Source organism: Dermacentor andersoni, chromosome 2 (assembly GCF_023375885.2).
Source record: "Dermacentor andersoni chromosome 2, qqDerAnde1_hic_scaffold, whole genome shotgun sequence".
In the NCBI taxonomy this organism is placed as follows: domain Eukaryota; kingdom Metazoa; phylum Arthropoda; class Arachnida; order Ixodida; family Ixodidae; genus Dermacentor; species Dermacentor andersoni.
The window spans coordinates 225,471,741-225,486,611 of NC_092815.1; the positions used below are offsets into that span (position 1 = coordinate 225,471,741).

The window sequence follows — 14,871 nt, forward strand, 5'->3', positions numbered from 1 at the left end:
ACATAATAAATTACAAAAAATTTCGATAAGGTTCCTCAGTTGTGATTAAGCGCCTCCGCCTGCTCACTCTCTTCGTTCGGTCTCATCTTTGTGCGTGCTTACAGTTTCAAGACGCAAGTGAACCAACTAGCCCAGTTATCCATTATGTTACATTGCCTAAAACTTAGTGCCAGTTTTTATATGGCTATTTTTCTTAATCATAAAGACAGGTTGCCTCTGCAATCAAAGAGGTGATCTAGGTGAATTGATATTGCATTGCTAAAGTGGGTTTTGTGCTAGAAGCGCTTTGTTTGTCCTGCACCTTTCTTTTCCTGTCCGCGTCTTCTAGCGTGGAAACAATTTTCGCCTCTGCAGGGCGCAAGTAGTGTTATGATTGGCATATTTCGTAACCATAATAACATTACGTCACGGGTGCAAGCACGAGAAGACAAGGATATTATAACGTGAGTCGGGACGCCAGTTACCTCTGGGTGGGCGCCCGCAGAATGTTATGTGCGAGAATGTGAACCTGACACTATGGTGCCCAGTAGGAAACATGTCAATTCAGCTGAAAATAAAATTTTTGTAGAATAAAATCTGGCGTAAGACAATCACCACACAATAACGGTAATCTATATTGGTCCACAAAAAGAACCGAAATGTTGCCGTGAAAAAAAAAATTCTGCCAAGTGTGCGGTCGAAAATCGTTGATTGAACTGTCATACTCTGGTGGCCAGTTTTAACCTGCGTGCAGAGTGCATGGCTTTTATTGGCGCTTTGAGGATCGCTGCTTTTATACAAAACCAAAATTTGTGTTCTAGGATGCCGCATGCATCGCGTGTATGCGCGCTTGATCAAATCTAATGTCTCTGTTTCCGTCCGAAGCGCAACTCATCTGCTGTATTTCTGTTTCATGGCGCAGATGAGCCGTCGTCTTCCCGCATGCATATCGAGAAGCAGCGCTACGATGGCTGGTATAACAACCTGGCGCACCAGGACTGGGGAGCTGTTGGTGAGTCTCCGGCATACACGAAAAAAAAAAAATTATTTTCTTATTCTGTGCAAATAGTGTGATGATGACGTGCCTGTGCCGTATCAATATGGAATTTTATTTTAACGCGATTTGCATTCTTAGGGTACTTGATGCACTTTCCGGGTCTGACTGTCTATCTCTGTCTGCCCCTGTCTATAACCGTTTTTCCGCCAACTTAATTCAGTCGGTAGTACATGGTCTAATGGGTCATCAGGCACCCGCCGTGGTTGCTCAGTGGCTATGGTGTTAGGCTGCTGAGCACGAGGTCGCGGGATCGAATCCCGGCCACGGCGGCCGCATTTCGATGGGGGTGAAATGCGAAAACACCCGTGTACTTAGATTTAGGTGCACGTTAAAGAACCCCAGGTGGTCGAAATTTCCGGAGTCCTCCACTACGGCGTGCCTCATAATCAGAAAGTGGTTTTGGCACGTTAAACCCCATAATTAAAAAAAAAAAAAAATGGGTCATCAGGCTGTTGTGCAGAGAAAACGGGGTTCGAAACCAATCGTAGGAACAATGGACCACTGGTCATTTGAAAGTGGGCATCTGGGTACAGTTATGTGCCTCTGGATAGGTGAAGATGTTAAGTAACCCTCTTTGGTGCCAGCATGGGTCACGGGCAACAGTGGCAACTGGGTACGTGCCAAACTTCAATGAACCTCTTTGACGTCAACTTGGCTCACTTTGTACGTTCCACTAGTTGTATCTTCAGCTACAGAAGAAAAAAAAACTTCATCATTTATCCGGGTGGTACAGAACCCAAACCATACAAATATATTCCCATACACAAGCTTCTCTGAATCGCGGACACGTGTCAAGAAGCTGCATTGTGCACGTAGGACATATGGCGCGTTTCGGCAGCGGTAAAAAAGGCTGTCGCTACATTGCTTCAATTCTAGTCGCCTCGACATCCATCGTTAAATTGGTTCTGCCAGAATTTTATTAAATACTGTCGGCTGCCTTTCTGTTTCAATATTCTTTTTATTTATTTCATAATACCCCTAAACGCTCCCGAAGGCGTATTACATAGGGGGCACCGATACATCAAAAAATACTAGCTTTGCGCGTTACGGAAAAAAAACAACTAAAGTACACAGGTTATACAAAAGCTTTACACAAAACACAAAATTATACAAAAGTGCCATGCCTAGCAAAATACATAAGTAAAACAACATACAAAATATATTAGTCAAGTGAAAATCAGATAGAAAATAAAAGCGCAAATGAGAAAACAAATTAAGGGAATTAAATAGGCACAATGTAAAAGAAATAAAACGAGGTGTTGCTCGAAACTGCGTCCGCTGCCACCTTAAGAAATTAATGAGACATGAATACACTTGTACAATGTACGCGCAGAACGGTAAAACAAATGATCAAAACAATATATACACTGAACAGCTTATGAAGAAACGGTAAAACAGTACATGATGGATATTACGCGTAATATTGCGTAAAAGTTCCTGAAAGGTTGAGAAATCGGTTTGAGTAGCAATGTGTAATGGTAGGTTATTCCATGCAACAATTGTTCGGGGAACGAAGGAGTTAGCATAGTTAGCTGAGCGACAACTGATGCGTTTTATCTTGAAGATATGGTCTGTGCGCGGAAAGAAGGCTGTCGCTGGTTCGAAGATACGGTGAAGGTGAGGATGATGATAAAGTTTGTGCAGCAGCGAGAGTATGGGGGAATTCTGCGGCGATGAGATAAGTCGTCAAGCTGAGCACAAGCTTTCAGTGCTGAAATGCTAGTATAGGGGGGTGAATAATCAGAAAAGATAAAAGGGGCCGCGCGGTATTGCAGTGATTCGATTTATTGGGTGATATGCGTTGACAAGGATCCCAGATAGCTGATGCATACTCGATTTTGGGGCGTATTAAAGTGATGTATGCTAGTCTGCGTAGTTCAGCTGGAGCATGCTTAAGGCTGCGTATGAGGAGGCCTAAGGAGCGGTTAGCTGATGCCAACGTCTGGCGGATGTGATGATGCCACGTTAGATCAGACTGTAAGTGAACACCAAGGTACTTATATAAAGTTGTAAGTTCAATCATGTTGTTATTTCTTACATACGATGTTGGAATGCGGAGGTTGCGCCTAGTAAATGATAACTTCGTTTTAGCTGTATTAAGAGTCATGAACCACGTTGAACACCATGTGTAAATAGCGTTAAGATCGATTTGAAGAATATCTTTGTCATTGTCGCATGAAATTAATCAATATATTACGCAGTCATCGCCAAAAACTCTGATGTGGGGAGACACACAGTTACCAGGTCATCAATATAGATTAAGGAAAGTAAAGGGCCAAGAACGCTGCCCTGCGCAACACCGGATGTTACATTGGTAGAACAGCAATTACTGTTGTTAACATACGTATATTGTACTCTGCATGAGAGGAAATCCTAAATCCATCCAATAATGGTTGGGTGTATGTTAAGGTTCATTAGCTTCAGTACTAGTCTTTGATGAGCAACGCGATCGAATGCTTTAGAGAAATCAAGGAAGATAGCATCAACTTGAAACCCTAGGTCTAGGTATGAATGTAAGTCATGTAAAAAGCCGGCTAACTGTGTTTCGCATGAATAACCACGACGAAAGCCATGTTGGTAATCAACAATAATTTGGTGGTCTTCTAAGTAGTTAATGATTTCAGTATACAAAACGTGTTCAAGTAATTTACAAATAGTACTAGTTAAGGAGATGGGGCGGTAATTGAATGGGTGAGTTCGGTCTCCTGACTTAAAAATGGGTATGACTTTTGCCACCCTCCAGTCGTGCGGAATAGTGTTAGTTGATAAAGACTGCGAGAAGAGTGAACACAATATAGGTGATTAACTAGGTGGCAAATGTTTTAACACCTAATTATTAATGCCACTGTGATCAGAAGCGGAAGAAACTTTAAGTTTATTTAGTAAAGAAGAAATACCTGCTTCGCGAACAATTATTTCTGACATTGAGATGTAAGTGAGATTTTCAAGGGATGGTGAGATGTGGTGTCTTCCTATGTAAATATAGATGAAAATGTGCTGTTCAATAAATCGGCACATTCCGAGTGGTTGATCATATCACCGTGCCCATCAACTACTGTTAAATCGGGATAGTCTTCGGGTTTATTACGCGCCAAAAACGTTGAGGATTGTTAGTGAGCATAGAATATAGGTCACGTGCAAAGAAATGTCGTTTAGATGATTTTAGTAGTGACTGATATTGCTTATCGCAGGTCTCATAATGGTGCCAGGAATCTGAGTCGCGGGCTTTATCGGTTTTACGATATAAACGCTTTTTCTTATTATTAAGGCGCCGAAGCTTTACGGTAAATCATGGGGCTGTCGGGGTGCAGGCTATTTCTGTTAGAGGGACGAATGGATTAATTAGTTCAGTAAGAGTGGTTTTAAGTTCAACCGAGTTATGTTCGGTGGTTTGAAATTGGCATCTATTGAGGAAATGTAAAGAGAAGTCAGATAGCGCGGAGTTTATGTTGTCAAAATCCGCTCTATTGTAACGTCGGATGCACTTATCAGAGCACGGACGCCTTGGAAGGGAAACTACAAGACTACCTGTTATGATATTCTGATCAGATAGCCCATCTTGATGAGTTAAGTCGAAGCACAGGTCAGGATCACTGGTTAATACTAAATCTCAAATATTAGCGGATGTAGCCGAAGACCGCGTAGGGCGGGTGATAAGTTGTGTTAAAGAAATGTCGAGACATGACTGCAGGAAACTGTGGGCCTCAGATAGGTACGTTGCTGTTGAAAGGTTAGATCAACCACCTTCGCGGAAATTAAAATCACCGAAAATTAGTACTAGACATTTAGGAAAACGAACAGTAGTGATTTCAAGGAGCCGTTATAATTTAAGAGAAAACGTATTGCCCATGTCAGGAGGTCGATAAAAAGCACTAATGATTATAAGGCCTGCTTTAGGTTTTATTGAAACCCACACACACTCTAAAAAAGTGTCAAGGTGAGTACGTGTGGCGAAAAGATTTTTTCGCACTGCCACCAACACGCCAGCACCTATTCGATTTTTCCTGTCACATCGAAAGTAGTTAAATGAAGTCCAGCTTTCCAGGATTCAGGTATCGGGGACAGTATCGGTAAGCCATGTTTCAGTTAGTATCACTATTGATGCTGAACATGAATCAATGATGGATGATAGCTGTACTGTTTTAGAAATGGCACTTCTTATGTTCGTCTGAAGAAAAGGAATGCGGCCTTGGGCGTCATTCTTCCTCGATATCGGTCCAGTGGATTGATGGTTAGTGTGATCACATGGCACTCGTCATTCTGTAGCTTGTTCAGACACTCGCTTCGCGCGTTTCTGATCGCTATCCCACATATAAACGTCATTATTAATAAATAACTTGTTGAACACGAGTCGCACACGATCGCCTTCCTTTCGTATTGTTTTGAAAAATAGCAGGAAGTTGCGGCGTTTATATCGCACTGTTTCAGAGTAGTCACGAGAAATGCTAAAAGGTTTATCTTTTAGTTTGTAACCATAGCCAAGTAGTGCATCAATTTCTTTGTCATTGGAAAACTTTGCAATAATCGGTCGCTTTTTATTCTTGCTATTGAGGACACTTTCATACCAAGATGATTGTCGCAAAATTCCTGAACCAGGAGCTCAGAAGTTTCCCATCTCTCATTCTGTTCAGAATCAGAAAGCCCGTAAAACAGTAAATTGCACCTGTGGGAGCGGTTTTCAAAATCGTCGACCTTATCTTCTATTCTCGAGACGCTCAGTTCGTGCGTTGGAGGGGAGTGCGCATTAGCTTCCGTTGACAAAAGCCCTGAAGTTATCGGTCACTTTACAAAAGCGTTCTTCGCAGTTAAGTGCTACTTTCTCAGAAACATTGGACAGAATTTTAGTTTCAGGTTCAGAAACACGTCGATTTAGTTGGTCTAGGTTAATTTTTATGCCGATATGGGTTTGTACTACCTTATTAACAGATTCTAAAATACCTATACTATTAGACTCTAGTCTCTGAACAGTGCTGAGTACAAGATCAAGTTTTTCTTCTTGTGGTTTCGTCATGGGACACGGCTTAGGCTCTACGTCGCCCCCAAGCAGCAAACGGCGCCATAGATGCAAGACACAATCACAAAAACACTTCATTGAATCGGGTGGCCACGACACCGCTAATAAGAACACGTCGTTGTTACGAAAAGAAAAAGCATCATTTAGGTGCGCCAGCATAAGCATGAAAAGTTAGCGGGGCATCACAGCTGCGGTGTCTTGGGCCGAAGTGCCGTCGAAATGGTTGTGCTTTAGTACTGTGCTGGTCGTAGAAAAGGTTCCATGTTGACAACCGAGTAATGCAGTCATATCCAGAACTGGTGGTTGATCCGGTGACGGACTCGGCGATTGACTGCGCATCCAACGTAAACCATTCAGCTCGGTGTCTTTATGAGGTCCGGTATTTTCCGATGGGTAACCCAGGCGCTGCAGTGCGACGGCCGAAGGTGAACCGAGCATCGCCATCAACATCTGCACAAGCATGAAAAGTGAGCGTGGCATCACAGCTGCCGTGTCGCGGCCCCGAGCGGTCACACTACCGCGTTGTGAAATGAAGAGCAATAAGGCACTATCAGTAATAAAAATGTCAAGTGGGGGTTTCACTCCCACTAGAGGTCGTGAATTTGATTGCTTGAATTAACTCTATTTGAATTAACTTTGCCTTGATTAACACCAAAGGTCGTGTGTTCGACTCCCACCAAATGCCATGTGTTTGAGGCCTTAATTAAATATATCTTAATTAGCTGTGTCTTAATTAACCTCGCGATAGTTAACACCAATACACGTGGGTTATAATCCTACCAATGGTGGCACCATCAATTATCGTTCCTATAAATTTTGGTCCAACTAAAGATCGACTGTTCGACGCTCACCAAAAGTCCTGGGTTGGAGTGCCTTAATTAGCATCGAAGGCCGTGGGTAGAGTCCGACCAATGGTCATGGGTGGCATCACCAACTATGGTTCCATTGAATTTTGGTGCCATAACGCTGGGCGGTCAATTCTTCGATAGCACCAGACAAGGGACTTTTTGACGCATGAGGCACTCGAGGCTTTCGCTTTAATAAGTACATCCTGTACTCGTAAATGCCATGTTACTGCGTGATCTAAAGAGAGGCCTGGGGTACAGCACCACCTACCCTACCATGATTCCGTGCGGGTGCATTTTATAGTAACTCATGGAGTGGCAGGTGTGGAATACACCGTCGTGTGTGCTTTGCCGTTTCTTGCGCTTTACATGCCTGCCTTGCCGTACAATCATCGAGGGCGTGGCTGGTGAGAAAATTGTGTCGTCAATCTGTATTACGTGTTTCTTGTTGGAACTTTCCTTTTGAATCTTGGTAATGACGATTCGGTGGCTACCTAAAATAAGAATTTGTAGTGGCTGAGTAACGATGAACCGCCACGTTTATTGCGGCAGCTGTCCTGGTAATGTATTACGTAGATATGTGAAAAGCTGGCGGTTGAGAAATCCTCTGGGAGCGTTACGACGAAGTACGGCTCCGAGCTTGTTCGAACCGCCTGCCACATTAGGGAAGCGTTACAAGCTATTGCTTTTTTGCCGTCAACATCGAGGCCCTGGTCGCTGAAAGCAAAATATATGAGCTGAATGAAAATTGGCTATCTTGGACTTTTGTTCTGTTTAATGTTTGTCGGAACTGAATGGGACAGCTTCCAAGTATTTAGTACCCCGTTGGCTTAGGGGCCCACGCGATTGTCTCCAGCAGTTGGGCTTGGAATTACGACAGTGGCTTTGGTTGTGGTGCGACAGAGATTGATTTGTTTGGATTGTGGATTTTGTTTGCTGGTGAGGAAAATGAGCGCAAACACAAGACAAGTGCTACAGGTTGTATGCTTGCCTGTGCTTCCCGCGTGCGTCGTCTTCCTGCTAATTCCTTCATCAACAATGCCATAGCGAACTGGGGCGGGCTGACTGATTATGCAGAGGGCGCAAGAGGTGTGGAGGTCACTCTGTGTGACTGTCGCCCATGTGCATACTGTACGCAGTTTAGCTCTTAGTGACACCCATGAAAACTGCGGTTGCCGTGTGTTGCAGCCGTTGGCAAGCTCGACGGATGTGGACTTTCTCGGCTCAATAGCTGCAGTCGTGATGGTGTCGCCGGAATACCAGGCTCTCGAAGTAAGGCGCGGTGGTGCACTTGGGGCGCTTCCGAGGTAGCAGCGCCGGACCAGCGCAAAATTTGGTAAATTTGCCACTAGTGTTAGCGATGGGCAGGCGCAGCCCTGTTGGCTTTGGTGGGCAACAAGTTTCCAGCGTCGCGCCGTGTGGTGTGAGGCAGAAGTTTGTGGAGCAAACGTCAATGTGAGTTGAGCTAGCTAGGACAAGACATTGCAAGTGAGACTGCAGGCGAGGGACGGCACAGCACTGGCGCACTCAAGAGCACGATTCTGTGCACGACCTCACGGTCCAGTCTTGCGGCGGTGTTGCGCTAACATTTATTGCGCAGCCGTCATCGCCATGAAAATTCGCTTATAGATGTCAGCTGAGAGATGGGCTAAATTCATCAGGCCAACCTAGCGCGAAACACACCGGACGGAAACAAACATGTACACAAGAGCGCTAGCTGAAAACAGAAAATACAAGGACGCGAAAAAGAACGACATTCACTAAATGTTTGGCGGTTGATCGATGGTGATAAAGTACGAGCTTGAAATGACAAATAATCAGGCTGATATAAGTTGATATAAACATTGGAAGAACCGCGAACCTGAGAGAAGCATATTATCGCATTATCAATTATATGAAAAGCCCAGGCGCATTTTTACCGTCACCATCGCCGTGATGTAGTTTATGAAGTCCAAGGACGATAACACCGTCGCCGCGCGTCTTATGCTGACGCATTGGCTGACGGAGAGCGGAGTGCCAAAAGCGGAGAGCGGATGCGCCATCTTCCGCCGCGTGAGAGGCCGAGGGGTATTTGGGGGGGGGGGGGGAGGCACTGCGTCGTGCTTCGGCGTAAACTGCGCATTTCGCGACCGGGCGCAAGGGGAACTGGCGATCGCGGCTCAATCTCGCGCGCCATATATGGAGGAAAGCAGGGAGGCAGCGCGACAAGGAGAGGGGGGGGGGCTCGTCGACTCTGCCAACAAGTGCGTACTTTGCACGGCCACGCGCAGTCGCGAGCCCCGCTTCTTGCAAGGGCTCTACAGACGCCTCATGCCTTTAGCGAGCGGTGTTCCCGCCGCTCGTCCCTTCACGCGATAGACCCCACGACGGTCACTTCGCTCGCTGCAGCTGCCGCGTTGCTTACACCAGCGTTTTGACAGTGACTGTCCGCGCTCATCGAGTGCCATATGTTCATGTGCGCTTGGGGGCGTGGCTTCATGCTTGCTAATTCAGTTAGCCCGCGAATGTTTAGAAGTTCGTGAAGCTGATAAACATACTATCGTTACTATGTTTACTAGCTTCCTTACTAATTTGCTATCGCAATCGATGCTTCACCTTTCGGACGATACTGCGATTTTTTTTTTTTTGGCGATCTGTTCATTACTTTGTCTACACGCGAAAAAGCATATCTGTGACTGAGCAGAAATAATTATTTTTCAGTTGCGACACAGATGGCCTACTAAGTGCTTGCCCTGTCCGCCTAATTGTCTCCGCCACGCCAAGTTGCCTCATTGCATTGGAGCGATGAAAGTGGGCTCCTGTGATTAAATTTAATTTTGAAAGGGTAGATAAGCTTGAATTCGTAAAGGCAAGGCGCAGAAGACCAGGACTCAAGAAGAACACAAACGACAGGACCGGCGCCTTCTTGAAAGAAAGGGCCCAATGTAGAAGAAATATGCTCAAGTAAAATTCTTGCTTGGGCTAGTTGGTTCATGCTTGAATTAGTAAATGCAAGGCGCAGAAGACCAGGACTCAAGAACACAAACGACAGGACCGGCGCTTGTGTTCCTCTTGAGTCCTGGTCTTTTGCGCCTTGCCTTTACTAATTCAAGCATGAACCAACTAGCCGAAGCAAGAGCTTTACTTGTAGATAAGCTGTCCGTTGCCTAGCCGGGCGCGTTCCCTATAGCTGAGAACCGAATGAGCGTCGGCACTTTGTGGAGGAGCCACAAGCTTTTGCTTTTTCGTTAACAAGACTTAGACCCTCCTCACTGAAAGCATGCTTACGAAAGCAATCATGGTGTGCCATTTTATCATGGCTTCATTTCTTGTGCAGCAATTATAGCACAGCAAGCGAAAACTTCTCACTTAATGAAGAATTATTGCGCAACAAGAAAGACACGGACGTAAGAGAACAACACACACCAAGCGGAAACTTTCGGCTAAATTTATTGTGACAGTGAATCTTGTGCCGCTGATTCAGTGGCACAATAAATGTCCGCACGTCTTTGACGATACAAGTGTTCGCGCACCAACACAGTGCCAACTCTTAATTTCCCTAACAGTGCTCTATAGCACTACGAGGCAAGCCACGAGCGTCGGGAGGGAACGAGCCGTATACAACACGGGGCTGCTGCTTTAGGAGGTATTACTATGTTTCTATTAATATAGCTATAAAGATGCTCGTGAAACTTATAAATGCCTGGAGATCCATACGCTCCTGAATTAACCTTGTCACATACAAAGAAAAGTCAGTCGTATGCAGCAACGTGCTCCACATTTAACGTTTATTAGCGCGACAGCGTTAAGGAGCTCGTGTCGCAGCAAAGCGGGTGTCGTCGGCGTCGGCGTCAGTGGCGTTGGCCGTGAGCGATGAATACCAGAAAGCACGTCTTAAATAAAAAACATCTTGCAAGATGGGCTGGTGGGAATCGAACCAGGGTCTCCGGAGTGTGCAACGGAGACGCTACCGCTCAGCCACGAGTTCGCTCCTTCGAAACGGGACAAAATCGCCTCTAGTGAATGCGGTGTTGCCTTAGAAACGTGCCGTAGAAAGTTATACTGCGGTGTATATCGGTGATTATGACCATGTAACGTACAGAAGTCGCTGTTTCACGAGTAGCGAAGTACGTTTCCGCTACAGTTCTTCTGCGCTCTGCGCACACGCAGAGCCATCTTGCGGCAAACAAAGAAGATGCCCTCCTCGCAATGTACGGCGCTGCTCCGACACGTGGCGCGCCACTCGCCCCATGATCGCGTCCGCCTTCATGGCGCGTCGGGGCCCGGCTATCTGTGCCGATCGCGACGTTTGGCTGGCGTAGTGCGTTTGAGTAAGCGGTGCGAATGCGTTCCACTCTTGAAGGCGAAGCTTAAGCGTCCCCCAACTTTTGTTGTCTCTCTCGTCGCCCACATAGATTGCCATCTGGTGACGATGTATGCACGCACCATGCGCACGTCCTGTTCTGTATTTTGAAGTTGGTGATTATAGTGATCGGGCTGAACGGAGACTTATCCAAACTATGTCACCGTTACGTGGTTTTTATTTATTCATTTACTTCAAATGGCCTTACAGGCGTCGTCTGAGGCATTGGTAAAGGGGCGTTACAGAAGGATTAAAAGAGTATATAGGGCATATAACAAAACGTAATAGACATACATTATTATTAGACAGTGGGAAAATGTATACCCATATTATACAAGCAATAAAGCTTTGTAATAAAATAACAGGGTCGGTAATGTACATATTAGAAAAAAGCCAACGATACAGTTCTTCCAATAAACAATGAAAAAAAGATGTTGCCACTGCAGCACACATTTGGATGATGCAGCCTACTTCTACATTGCAACATCGTCACGACGGAATGCATGAATGTGCCAGCATATGGGTACCTTGCTGCTATGTTACGTAATGAAGAACACGCCTGCCGGCCGCATGCGATACGCACGAAACCCGCGCTTGCTTGCAGAGAGCCAGCTGGTGCGCAAGGCGCCCTCTTCGTACGCGGACGGCGTCTACATGATCGCCGAGGGGCGGCCGAGCGCGCGCTCCCTGAGCCAGGAGCTGTTCAAGGGCGAGGACGGGCTGCCTTCCTCCAGGAACGTCACGGTGCTCTTCGTCTTCTTCGGTGAGTGCCCGATGCCGCTCGGCTGCGGCCACAACCGAAGGGCCCACCTGTGGCCGATAACAACGCTCCTATGGCACGAACCTTTGTGCCGGATTTAGCTCACGAAAAACAGCAGGCAAACACGGTTCGTTAAGCACGTGTAAAACTTCGTTGAGGGCTTGCATAATTGATTTGTTAGGTAAACTACACATATTAAACGCTGCCATCACATTTTTCATGTGATAATCCTCATCAACACTCAGTACCAAGTTCAGTTAACCAACAACACCGGAGCAAGCCTCGCATTACGTATGAAAAAGAAATGACGGGGAAAACGATCATTGAGTATTTAGCTGCAAATCGCACAAATAACGCACGAATACTTTACTTTGGCGGAACATCATCCATAATGTGTTCCCTATTTACATGAAATATAAACGAGCTGCCACATTGACATCACCGAAAACACCATGAAAGCATTGCATGTAACCCCTGTATAGTGCTTTCGAGGACATACATAAGTAATTTAATGCCAAGGCCGTAACTACACCCACACTTTAAACTTGGCGTATAAATCAGCCGTATTGCCCGCCAGGTATGCCGAAATTTATTTTCCTGTCAGTTTTAATGATGTAATGATAGCCAGAACACGTTATACTTGTTTCGTTAAATACATCTGCAACGCTATTGAGTGTGTCACAAACGTTCTGCTACAAAATCCATAATTCATCCACACACATTTATCTCTGCCCAGATATAAGCAATAGCCTGCGCCCAATTTCCTCCATATGGAAACCACGTGTGTAATTTAGTTTATCGAGGACATGGATAATATTTCCAAAGCGGTTCGTGTAATCGTACGCACCACGCCTACTTCATAAGCATGCGGAGGGTAAGAAGACATTGTCCGAGACTCGACGAAGAAGTCGTGATAAGAATGTAGACAGAAACAAAGCAACACCTTAAGAGAACACTTGTCAAGCCTGCATAAAACATTTCATAACGTTCTTAGTGAAATGAATACACATACGTGGAAATGCTTGGAAACATACATGTTCCACCTCCATAGTGGTTAATAATGCTTCAAGACGCACCATGCATTCCACGTTGTTCTTTCCTGATCCTCGCACTCGGTTCTTCCTATACATTGGGGCCAGTCCAACAGGATTTGCCACAACAGAGGCGCCCGTTCAATGAGCCGCCACAGCTGGTCGTCTCGATTGTAGAGAACAAAGAAGCACAGCGTAATCGAAATGCGCGCTCGTTTCAAGACGTGCACGCAGGCGAAGCAGCGACCGCGCCGTGGCCGCCGAGGTCGCTCTTACGAACTCGGTGGCGGAATGCACACGCCTCGCATTGGGTGCATGCTAAACAACCCCCGCTACCTGATCCAAGAGCGTCATCGCGCCCTGCTCTTGGCGCACAAAAGCCCAGTATTTAATTTCTGGCGCGTGAGCCTCCCTTATTACCTAGATGTGCAGTAACAATGATATGTGCACTGGTATCGTAAAGCTATCCTCTCAATTATTTTTTTCGTTTTTGCTGAGTTGTTTTAATATTTCAGCTAATAAAGCAATAATAAATGCTTATACGGCACTCTTATCGTGTCACAGGGCTTTTTGTTTCTTAGTATGAAGAAAGAGTAATTGCCGTGGATATCGCGCTCCCTCCACAGAAATTTCATTTCCGCCTGGTCTATATAAAAAAAAATCTACGGTCCGGTGTACGCTGCAGCAACCAGCGATGTGCGTTTCTTCAACTCACAAAACGTATTCTTCGTAATAGAAAAATTGGAGACATTCACACTTTCGTTGGATGATAAAAAATTCCCAGACTTCTCTATTACAAAACTGCAGAGATTTCCCATTGAATAAAATGTATCTATAGTAAACACAGGTAAAAAACAGTATTTTTCTATGGATAGCTAGCGTTGCCCTTGACCACCATATTTAAATAAAGGTGTGAGATGAAATATACATGGCTATTTATGGCGAACATGATACCCTACTCTAAAAAAACGATTCTGGTGTTTTACATGCAAGAACCAGGATCTGATTATGAGGAATCGCTTAGTGGCGCGCGCCGGCATAATTTTCAGGTGTTCTTCAGCGTGCACAAACTACACGAGCCTCATCAAAACGGGATGCCTTAATCTGACCCGTAACCTCAAGCTTAGCAGCGCAACGTCATAGCCGCTAAGCTATTCAGGTGGCCGCACTTCTCACGAAACGACGATATGTGCGAAACCGAGGTACGAAATAATTGCTTTTCCGGCTAAGAAAAGCATTAGGTGCCGCAACGTTTACTGCGTCGATCGCCTTTTCACATTTCATTTCTACTTGCTCGAGGTGGAGGAACTGACGTCGCTATCCGCTTGCATTCTGGACGGCATCGCAGGCGCTGGGAGCGAGATTGCGTAGATATACAATGAAGGCGGCGCCTGCTTAGAAGTAGCACTCTGGTCATGTATTAACAATATGTTGAAATGCCAGCGTCTTTGGAAGGAATTAAATGGAGGCGTCAGTGATCACGGAAACTGCTTGATATTTGTTATTTGCTGAAAGACATGTCTGTCGCAAAGAGGTCGTCGTCGTCAATCTACCTTCCTTTCTGCATCTGTTCTCTTTGCGGCAAATATTCTTTCAACACTGGTTATGCACAGGAGGCGTATAGAGTAGTGCGAAGCATTCTAAAGATGATTTGTTGGTCTACTGCGCACAGCGCCCTTAGAGACGTTTCTGCTACACAGGGAACCAACGTCTTTTTATTTTTGTATCGTGCTGCGAATAGCATTCCGACCAGTCACGTGTTTATGGAGGCGCTTCGGAGGCTCTTTCAACAGCAACCGCTTACCTCACGCGTAGCCCTATGCAAGGCTCGCGTCAAGTGCAG

The 14,871-nt window shown here is 45.5% G+C and overlaps 1 protein-coding gene and 1 long non-coding RNA gene across 2 annotated transcripts in view; one reads left to right on the top strand and one right to left on the bottom strand.

Annotated features, from left to right (window-relative positions):
* The first annotated feature begins 512 nt into the window (after positions 1–512).
* Duox (dual oxidase) overlaps positions 513–14,871 on the top strand; it is a 248,511-nt gene continuing 234,152 nt past the window's right edge. The window contains exons 1-2 of the mRNA XM_050186612.2: positions 513–991; positions 11,842–12,000. Coding sequence (XP_050042569.2) covers positions 922–991; positions 11,842–12,000 — 229 coding nt within the window. The 5' untranslated portion in view covers positions 513–921. The remainder of the gene's footprint in view (positions 992–11,841; positions 12,001–14,871) is intronic.
* Positions 6,112–11,903, bottom strand: LOC129387056 (uncharacterized). Its single transcript, XR_008614371.1, has 2 exons — positions 11,821–11,903; positions 6,112–6,500 (listed from the first exon to the last, which is right to left on the bottom strand). It is a non-coding gene; the product is annotated as an uncharacterized lncRNA (long non-coding RNA).